At 44.2% G+C, this 10,585-nt stretch overlaps 1 protein-coding gene across 1 annotated transcript; it reads left to right on the top strand.

Annotated features, from left to right (window-relative positions):
- The first annotated feature begins 425 nt into the window (after window positions 1-425).
- crnkl1 (crooked neck pre-mRNA splicing factor 1) lies at window positions 426-7,698 on the top strand. The gene is made up of 14 exons (XM_062410970.1): window positions 426-610; window positions 2,666-2,818; window positions 2,974-3,065; window positions 3,175-3,333; window positions 3,433-3,599; window positions 3,977-4,155; window positions 4,247-4,417; window positions 4,647-4,838; window positions 5,075-5,134; window positions 5,277-5,357; window positions 6,103-6,342; window positions 6,461-6,562; window positions 6,653-6,901; window positions 7,176-7,698. The coding sequence occupies exons 1-14, from the start codon at window positions 563-565 to the stop codon at window positions 7,587-7,589; spliced, it is 2,307 nt and encodes a 768-aa protein (XP_062266954.1). The 5' UTR covers window positions 426-562; the 3' UTR covers window positions 7,590-7,698.
- The last annotated feature ends 2,887 nt before the right edge of the window (window positions 7,699-10,585 follow it).

The following is a 10,585-nucleotide window of genomic DNA, read 5'->3' on the forward strand; positions in this document are numbered from 1 at the left end:
AAACAAAACATGTCCCTAGCCACCAGGGGGCGCAGTGATTTTAAGTCATGATGCTGTTCGGAAGGTCGATGGGATCTCCATCTTGTTCAGAGGACTCACCTCAATAAGAAGATGATGAAAGCTCCTGGAGAAGTTCCTTTAAAATACAAAACGTTTCAAATGGACAAAATGGCCACTGGACACTCGGCTGAACCAGACTGAATTGCTGCGCGCTAGGGGGCGCTGTTGAGCTGTTGAGCTGATCACTCCAGAACACGTGATATTTCCTGACAGACCCGCCAAGTTTAGCGAGTTTTTCTAGAATGTTCCAACCGTCAAAAGGCGACTGGTTTCCCCTGAACAGTCAAACTGGGACCACTGGTGGAGCCCGACCGGAGACAACTGGGTTTCCATAGTAACACAACGCTGCACCGGAGGTTCATGGGTAACGCGCAAGGCCTTCTGGGTACTGTAATGGCGGCTCTCGCTGGCGGAGAAACAAACGTCGTTTAACGTTTTCAAACCCGCGTCGGAACCAGATTCTCCTCCAGTTCTCTGTGTCTCGAGGAGGCCCGTCGTCAACATGGCGTCCACCGCGGCGGGGAAACAGCGGATACCGAAGGTGGCGAAGGTAAATAACCGGGAAACGAGCCGCGGCACGAGAGCAGCGCCGCGAGCTAACGGGAGCTAAGCTAATGCTAACGGACCGCGGGAGCGTGTGACGCACACACGGGGACAGATCGAGCTCGTGTTCCTCTTCGTGTTCAAACTGTATTACAAACGAGCGTTTATTTAAAGTGTGAACTTCAGAAGGGTCATGTTAGCCGGAAGAACATCCCACCGGACCAATCCGCGTTTAGCTCCTCTTCCCTGTGAAGGCTTGCTGTGTGTGTGTGTCTGTGTGTGTGTGTGTGTGTTATCATATCACTTCGTGCTCTTTCAAAACACTGTCTGTAAACTGCCATGTGTAGTAGTTGAAGTGATCGTTGTACATGTACACGGGCTCAGACGTCACTCGTACCCTGGCAGTGGTGAAACAACACGTGTAAACAAAAGTATACTAAATCCAACGTTGTGTTGCTGACACGTTTAATGTTGCCACTACTAAAGACTGGTAATACAGTCTGACACCAACAGTTTTTCTCCACTCGCTGCTCAAGTATTGTATGGATTAATAAACTTAAGATATTAACAAACAGTTGTAAAACGTGGGTTACTTCCTGTTGCCATTAGGTGGCGCTATCACTATCCCAACCTACACCGCTATTGAGCCATTTTGCCACGCCCATTTCAAATTACTCCAGAATACAAAACTGTTTGGGGGGTTTTGAATTTCCATTAAAGTGTAGTGAAAATTTGTGAAATTTAATCCTCAAAGTAAATAATAATAAGAATCAAAGCAATAACAATAGGGCCTTAGCACTGCCGGTGTGGGGGCCCTAATTAAAGAGTGTTTCCCTACTCACCATGTTTCCTGAAACACAGAAGATTAAAGTAATGAGATGACATTAATTCGAGGGCTAGCTCAAAGTGTGGCAGTGGAAACAGGAACTGCCACTGAGGATCAAAGGATAGTGATAACACACTGTGTAGAGGCAGCTGCCTTTGATAACACTGTTTAGAAGGAACTCACTGAATCTGAAGTTCATCCGATGAACGCTCTAGCAGCAGTTTGTTCAGACACAAGTGAAAATGTGTAAAATGGCCACTTAATCCCCCCAAAAAATGTGATTCATTTGGCAGCAAATAAAACAAAAGTTCAAACCAATATCGGCCTTCGCACTTTTGGTGTTTGGTTCCCAATGAATCTTCAGTTTTATCTAGAAAGTGTATTGTAACAACAAAAGCTTTCCCACTTTTGATTGTGTTTCCACACAGACGGTGTTGTACCTCAATGTAGTCATGTACAGAGGAAATGTAAAGAGAGTTAAAGTCTCATCGTAATCATCCTTACTCGTATGGACAGCAACCAGTCAGCAGGGCTCCTACGGTCATCAAAAACCTGGAAAAGTAATGGAAATTAAAATGTGTTTGTCCAGGCCTGGAAAAGTCATGGAAAAAAATAAAATCCATAAAGTTTTGGAAAAGTAATGGAAATTTGTTATATTCCTATTTATGTCATTCATTTACGCTGAGTTTCAAATTATTCATATGCTTTTAAAGAAATACGCTCATTTAATCAAATATAAGCAGGCATACTTGGGTTTGTGTCATTTAAGTTCTGTATTTCTTGGAATTCTCATTGTTACTTTAAAAACTACATTTTGTCACTTTTTCGCATATACACAGAGATTGCACAAAATGTTTGGTCTTGGAAATTTGGTTTAAAGTTATTGAAAAGTCATGGAAATCCATGTGTCAAAATGTGTATGAACCCTGAGTCAGTCATTCACACAAGTGCAGCATTCTGTTTTTGTTAAATATATAGTTTATCAAACTGCTAAAACACACACAGCCATATGTTTTCTGTTAAAGTTCCTTTTGGACTTTTATCAAATTTCTGGTTTGTTTTTTTCCTGTCAACAATCTAACTAGATATTAAAATCATTTCGTGGCAAGAGGGAAATTAAACCATGACTTAAATTTAGTAGACATAGTTGAGGAATGTTGTCTTTCAGTGTTGAGACATTATGCTCACACCACAGAAGCCTTGTGTTAACAGAATGTGTGATCTCTTGTGTTTCAGGTGAAGAATAAAGCTCCTGCCGAGGTTCAGATCACAGCTGAGCAGCTGCTGAGAGAAGCCAAAGAGAGGGAGCTTGAACTTCTGCCACCGCCACCAAAACAGAAGATCACTGATGAGGAGGAGCTGAATGATTACAAACTGAGGAAGAGGAAGGTGAGTGCTTACAACCAGGGACACGTCTCCTCTCTCTGAGAAGTGTGTGATCTTTAACACTCATTTAAAATCCTCTAGTTGTTCCTAAAATGCTTGTGTCCAATAATTAATTATTATGAAATGAATTTGAAACCCGTGTATGTCTTTTCTTCCAGGGGTTTGAGGACAACATAAGAAAAAATCGCACTGTCATCAGTAACTGGATCAAATACGCACAATGGGAGGAAAGCCTGAAGGAGATCCAGAGGTATATTTTAATTTACCGTCTTATAAGATGTCAAGGTATTTTCATACAATTATATGTACAGAGTTTTACGTGAAACTCTCTCACTCATCACGGGCTCCTCTGGTTTCAGGGCGCGTTCCATTTACGAGCGAGCGCTGGACGTCGACCACCGCAACATCACTCTGTGGCTGAAGTACGCCGAGATGGAGATGAAGAGTCGGCAGGTGAACCACGCCCGCAACATCTGGGACAGAGCCATCACCATCCTGCCACGAGTCAACCAGTTCTGGTATGAATGATATTTAATAACCTGCTGACTGATCATGGTTTTGTCACTGGTTCCTGCAGGCGATGAGAGTTTTGCCATTTCTGTTTGTCCTTCCTATAGGTACAAGTACACGTACATGGAGGAGATGCTGGAGAACGTGGCAGGCTGCCGGCAGGTGTTTGAGCGCTGGATGGAGTGGGAGCCTGATGAGCAGGCCTGGCACTCGTACATCAACTTTGAGCTGCGCTACAAGGAGGTGGACAAGGCTCGCACCACCTACGAGCGATATATCCTTTTGTTTTTGTTTCTGAGTTAATCCACGGAAAAGAGTCAAATGAACCAACACTAAGGAACTGAGGGAGGTTTGTTAGTGTGTGGGAAAGATTTAGATTTGGATTCATGTTTATTTTAGTCTCCACAGGAACGTGAGGTAAATAGATGGAGCTGTCTTACATGTGGTCATTTACCGACAGGAGACCTGAGCCATTCAGGGTCAGGAGCAAGAACCAAACCTAGAAGAATGTGGAAAGTTCAGTCGTTGCACAAACTAACTTAACAATGTAAAAAAAAAAACGAAATCCAGGAATCTGTCATATTCAACACCTAGTTAGTGTATTCCAAACTCCTGTTTTGTGTCACATGGTTTCTCTTAACACTGTTGCACTCGTCATCGTTCACCCCGAAGTGAAGAACTGGATCAAGTACGCTCGTTTTGAAGAGAAGCACGGTTACATCGCCCACAGCAGGAAGGTGTTCGAGAGAGCGGTGGAGTTCTTTGGAGAGGAATATGTGGACGAAAATCTCTTTGTGGCCTTTGCCAGGTTTGAGGAGACACAGAAAGAGGTTTGTGTAACTCTGCATAGAGAAAACATGTAGACCTTGTCTTTATTAAAACAAAATCAAACTTGTTAACTGACTGTCCCTTCCATTGCAGATGGAACGTGTTCGGGTGATCTATAAATATGCCTTGGACAGAATCCCTAAACACCAGGCGCAGGAGCTCTTCAAAAACTACACGATGTTCGAGAAGAAGTTTGGAGACCGTCGGGGAATCGAGGACGTCATCGTCAGCAAACGAAGATTCCAGTACGAGGAGGAAGTCAAGGTATGAACCAGGAAACTAGAGCCTGACACACATTCATCAGCCGGAAGGATTTGGGTTTATGATGGCTTGAGAAAAGTTATGAAAAATATGGTCACTCTGGTTTTTATTTATAATAAAAAAAAAAAAAAAACGGAAACTCCCATAAATACCTAAAAAAAAATATCCTTGTAGTGAATAAGTGGGTCTTCTTCCTTTTCTAAGTAAACAAGTCATTTTGATTTGTTTTCAGGCAAATCCACATAACTACGACGCCTGGTTCGACTACCTGCGCCTGGTGGAGAGCGACGCTGACCCGGACACGGTGAGGGAGGTTTATGAGCGAGCCATTGCCAACATCCCCCCCATCCAGGAGAAGAGACACTGGAGGCGCTACATTTACCTGTGGATCAATTACGGCCTGTACGAAGAGCTGGAGGTCAAGGTGGGTTCAAATAAAACACAGTTTAATTTGAGTGAGATGAATAAGAAGAAAATGGGAGTTGAACATCGTTTAGATCTTTTCCAGTTCGATGTCCTGAGCCTGTGTAAAAAAAATAGAATCTGGAAATGAGCAGAATATCTGTTTAACTTCAAGTATTAACCAACATGTCCGTCACAGAGCGATAGTTAATTACACACGTCAACATTCTAATTATATTTCTATTCTTTCTTTGTCAGGATCCTGAGAGGACGAGGCAGGTGTACCAGGCCTGTCTGGATCTCATCCCTCATAAAAAGGTAAAACAGATTTCTAATTACGAATGTGATCTTACAGTCCTGTTAATATAATATAATAAGTTAAAATAGTAGAACAGCACTTTTAAAAAGTTGGTACTGTTGTTATTTAACTATTTATCTTGTTTCATATTTTTTGTTTCAGTTCACATTTGCCAAGATGTGGCTGCTCTACGCTCAGTTTGAGATCCGACAGAAGAACCTGCAGGGAGCAAGAAAAGCTCTGGTGAGATTCCACAACACAAAGACTTCCTGACACATTCTCATAAAGACTCATTTTCACTTTCCACAAACTGATTCATGAGGATTAATGAGATTAAGCTGTTAAAAGAACGGTGTCAAAACACTTATACAGAATCAAGGATTGTAAACATCGTGAGGTTGAGATTTATGACACATTAGTCATGAAGTCAAGTGAGGCCCAATCCCACACTTACAACCTAGGGTGACCCAGAATGCCTCGCGAATCTCAGGCAAGACCCACAATGCACTTGATAGATCTAACTGCTTTTCTAATAACAAAGTTCAATGCAAAGCATCCAAGCTTTTCAAATGTCATTGATTCACCTGCATTAGCAAAGAAGTTATTTGGATATTATAGGTTTGTCACTTTAGTAACTGCAAACAATAGCATTGGTTTATTTAAGATCTCAGCTGAGTTGTTACAGTGACATCCCTCGTCTCTTTACATCGACCACTACTGATGATGTAAAGGCTTCTTAAAGGGCTGTCCCAGTTCGTAGGGGAAGATTTCAACAACTACCCCGTTTCACTCTGTTTCAAAGGGCAAGATAACCCTCAAATACAAGGGGGAGGGGTAGGGGCAAGGGGTGAAATGGGATTTGGGCCCAAAGCAGGTAAAGTTATAGGCAAATGTGTCACTTTAAAAGTCTGAGAAGCATTGAGGAACAACTTCATGAACACATGCATGAAGCCGTGATTTCCAATCATCCCCGTTTCTCTTGGCTCAGGGCTCAGCGATCGGTAAATGTCCGAAGAACAAGCTGCTGAAGGGCTACATCGAGCTGGAGCTGCAGCTGCGTGAGTTCGACCGCTGCAGGAAGCTGTACGAGAAGTACCTGGAGTTCAGCCCAGAGAACTGCACCACCTGGATCAAGTTCGCTGAGCTGGAGATCATCCTGGGAGACACAGACAGAGCCCGCGCCATCTTCGAGCTCGCCATCGGACAACCGAGACTCGATATGCCAGAGGTATTGTTCACAGTTTTTAATAGTTTATGTTTTATCCTGCACATACAAGTACACATTACAAAAATTCAAAAACATATCTTCATTTGGCTTGATTTGATTTCCCTGTTATCGTTCTTAGGTGCTGTGGAAGTCTTACATTGACTTTGAGATCGAGCAGGAGGAGTTTGGAAACACGAGACATCTTTATAAACGGCTGCTGCAGCGCACACAGCACGTCAAGGTGAGTACCACACTCCAGCGTTCTCTCCTCAGACACCCGGGCTCATACGTTTCACTCTGTGATCGGCCTCCTCGTCTTTTCCTCACTCAGGTTTGGATCAGCTACGCTAAGTTCGAGCTGTCGATCGACGGCCCCGACCGGCTGCAGAGGTGCCGGCAAATCTTCGAGGAGGCCAACAAGGGAATGAGGAGCTGTGAGGAAAAGGAGGAGCGGCTGATGCTGCTCGAGTCGTGGAAGGACTTCGAGAAGGACTTTGGCTCCGACGTCACCGTGGAGAGAGTCAGAAAGCTGCTGCCGGAGAAGGTGAAGAAGAGGAGGAAGCTGACGGCCGAGGACGGGGTAAGAACACGATGTCAAATAATATGCAGCTGAGTGTCGATAGGTCTTGTTCTGTACTTTTGGCTGTCACGTTGTTTTTCACTCCAAATACTCAAATGTTATTCTCAGCTACAGTCTTTCAAAATGTTCCAGTGAAAACATAGTTAGAAAATAATGTATATAATTGAAATATCAGTTTAACAAGCCACAGATTAAAAGTTGGGGGTGGGGGGGGGACGATGACTTGCAGCCAGTCCCAGGTTTTGATCAGTGTCTCTCCCTGACTTCCCTCCAGTCGGATGCAGGTTGGGAGGAGTACTACGACTACATCTTCCCAGAGGACGCCGCCAACCAACCCAACCTCAAGCTGCTCGCCATGGCCAAGATGTGGAAGAGGCAGCAGGTGGACGTCGAGGGGGAGAGTGTTCCAGAAAAAGATCCGCCGGCTGAAGAGCAAATGGCTGAGGACACGTCGCCTCCAGCGTCTTCCCCTGAGCAGCCTGAAGCTCCTCCTGAGAATCAGCCAGAGAACGACTCTGACAGAAACACTGTGATTGAAACCGAGCAGGAGAAAACCAATGATGAAGACGACGCCAGCAGCAGCAGCAGCAGCAGCAGCAGCAGCAGTAGTGAAAGTGAGGAGGAGGAGGAGGGCGATGGAAAGAAGAAGGAAACGGAGAGCAAGAGCAGTGAAGAAGATAAAGATTAGACTCTCCACGCAGGGACGACCTGGATCATTTTTCTACTGTTCTTTTTTCTGTCTTTATTGTTAGACCATGTTTTCTTTGCATCTGAGTCATTACACACATCAATTCAAACTGGCTTCTTGTTTCTTTTCATATAGAGGAATTTAGAAAATGATTTACTATCAGTTGGTCTCTGACTGATCAACAGCATCTGAACTGTGAACAGTGTAGCTGGGCAGGTCCTGTGGTGACGACACATCAGAGCTGAGCGTCAGAACCACACTCTGCTGATATTCAATGTCTGATCGGGAAGATCGACTCATTCTACGTGTCTCTGGACCGAGCTTTCCTCATCTGCACAAAAAGATTTCAGATACGTTTGAACAGCGCCCTCTGCAGGTTGTCATGAGGCATAACATTAGAATGACATGTGTCTTAAAGTGGCAGATGTGTCGAGATTTCGGCCAGAACAATGAAGGGGACTGGAATTTGATTTATGATGCTTAAGGTTTTACAGATTTAAAAAAAAACTTTTATTTATCTACATAAAAACATTGCATTTAAATCCACTGTCTGCTGTAAGAGGTTTTTGGTCCACAAAATAAAAGTTGGCCATAAGAAAAGAAAGTCTCAGTTCACGACAATCTGATCAGAGGTTCTGCACAAAGATAAATGACAGGAAACAGGAAAATGTTCTCCTGTCCGATCTGTGTGGATCTACTGAAGGAACCTGTGACTACTGTCTGTGGACACAGCTTCAGTAAGAGCTGTATTAACACCCACTGGGACAAAGAGGAGGAGAGAGGAAGCTACAGCTGTCCTCAGTGTAGACAGACCTTCACACCGAGGCCTGTCCTGGAGAAAAACACCATGTTGTCCCAGGTCAGAGGTCGACTACAGGACATTCTGAGTGAGACAGAGACAGAGATTTTACAGATTGTGTCTCAAGTGGATGTTTTACTGCCACAACCAGAACCAGAGACCAGAGCTGACTTCTTAAGATATTCACAGGTAATCAAACTGGATCCAAACACAGCAAACAAACATCTGTTATTATCTGAGGGAACCAGAAAAGTAACCCACATGATAGAAGATCAGTTTTATTCTGATCACCCAGACAGATTCACTTTCTGGCCTCAGGTCCTGAGTAGAGAGAGTCTGACTGGACCTTGTTACTGGGAGGTGGAGATGGGGGGGGGGGGAGTTGATGTAGCAGTCACAAACAAGAACATCAGCAGAGCAGGAAACTCAGTTGAATGTGGATTTGGAAACAATGATAAATCTTGGATGTTATATTGTTATAGAAACAGTTTTATCTTTTATTACAACAGCATCCAGACTCCAGTGTCAGGTCCTCTGTCCTCCAGAGTAGGAGTGTACCTGGATCACAGTGCAGGTGTTCTGTCCTTCTACAGCGTCTCTGACACCAGGACTCTCCTCCACAGAGTCCAGACCACATTCACTCAGCCGCTCTATGCTCTATGAGTTCATGTTTATTATTCTGGATCCACAGCTGAGTTCTGTAAACTCAAATAGACTCGAGTCATTAAAGCAGTGGTTTAGATTGTGTGTCACCTGTCAGTGCTGCAGTCTGTCGTCCCTGCACGCTTCAAGGAGACCATCCTGGTCCCGGTGAGACAGCACCACATCCTCCACCCGGACTCTGCTCAGCACATCACCAGGACGGAGCTGCAGTCCATGGAGGACCTCGACACCCAGCGGTGATGGTAGAAGCTCAAACCGGATCATTGAAGACCTCCACCCCCCCAGCTGCTCTGCCTGCTGCCGTCTGGCCCACGGCCCCACAGAGAGAAAACGTCTCTTCTTCTCTTACCTGGTTATTTATGATGCAGGAGTTTCTTCTTCTCTGATGAAGTCTAATCATATTTATAACCTGCATTTGCTTCAGTTAGAGATTCATTTCGTTTGAAAACATAAAAAGCTCTGAACAGAAGAAATAAACAAGTGGATGATTACTCTCATCATTTCAGGGCTAATGCTCACAGGCTGTGAACACGTCTTTGGAAGAGAAAACAAAAGACCAACAGGTCGGTGGTTGTCCCCTGGTAACACTCGTCCACTTTGACCTTTGACCTGTTGTGAACCATGTTCCTGTGCAATGGGAGATTCACAGAGATTTGAAATCAGAGCTCCGTGACTCTGATCCAGGATCTGCGACAGGCTGAGACAGAAGCTTCCTTTAAATCCTCTTGGCAGCTTCGCACCTGACGAGTGAAAACACGTCCAAGGTGACGAAGTGGTGCGTTGAAATAACTCTGAATAAGAATCAGTTTGTGTACATGTGATGTTTGTTAGCTCTGCCGAGGAGGTTGTGTTACCATCTGTGTTTGTTTGACATTTAGCAGGATTCCTCAAACACTACTGACCTGGTTCTACTTGGACTCACGGGCGGATCCAGGAGGTTCTTTGCAGAGTTTCTTTTACAGTATGACCTTTGACCTTGAATTATCAGACATTCATTCCTGGATATTGACGACAAAAATCCAACATGTGTGAACTTTTACCGCTCCAAATAAAAATGGCACTAAGTTTGGAAAATGTGTTTGTTTTAATGGTCTTAGTGTTTGTTAATAAACTGAACACAAGGTACTAATTAATCCCTCATTAGACCAAACCCAGATGCGTGTCTGAATTTGTTTTTAATCTGTCACCTGTACAAACATGAACTGCATATCAGAGGGCTAACAGTCTTAATCATGGGAGGTTTGTTTTCACCATCATCTTCATCAATATTCTTCTTTTGAGACTTTGGAGCTGTTTGTAAATATTAAGAATACAACAGGGCTCTCGTCCATTCACTCCACTTCATGCACCTCACTGCTGCCATGAATACTTTCAGGTCTCTTATGTTCCAATGAAACCTGAGCTGAACTGACTCTCACTGACCTGGGAAGCTAGGGGCCCTCAGGGGTTGGGGCCCCTTGGGAGGACGTGTACTTTTCATGTTCTCATGAGGTTAAAGGTTCCTGTGACTGTTTGAGGAGCAGCAGCCGAACCG

This window comes from Platichthys flesus, chromosome 18 (assembly GCF_949316205.1).
Source record: "Platichthys flesus chromosome 18, fPlaFle2.1, whole genome shotgun sequence".
In the NCBI taxonomy this organism is placed as follows: domain Eukaryota; kingdom Metazoa; phylum Chordata; class Actinopteri; order Pleuronectiformes; family Pleuronectidae; genus Platichthys; species Platichthys flesus.

Coding starts and splice junctions, on each gene's coding strand:
- crnkl1 (XM_062410970.1), top strand. CDS start 563: ATGGCGTCCACCGCGGCGGGGAAACAGCGGATACCGAAGGTGGCGAAG. Junction 3,334..3,432: donor CCACGAGTCAACCAGTTCTG/GTATGAATGATA, acceptor TCCTTCCTATAG/GTACAAGTACACGTACATGG. Junction 5,358..6,102: donor AGGGAGCAAGAAAAGCTCTG/GTGAGATTCCAC, acceptor CTCTTGGCTCAG/GGCTCAGCGATCGGTAAATG.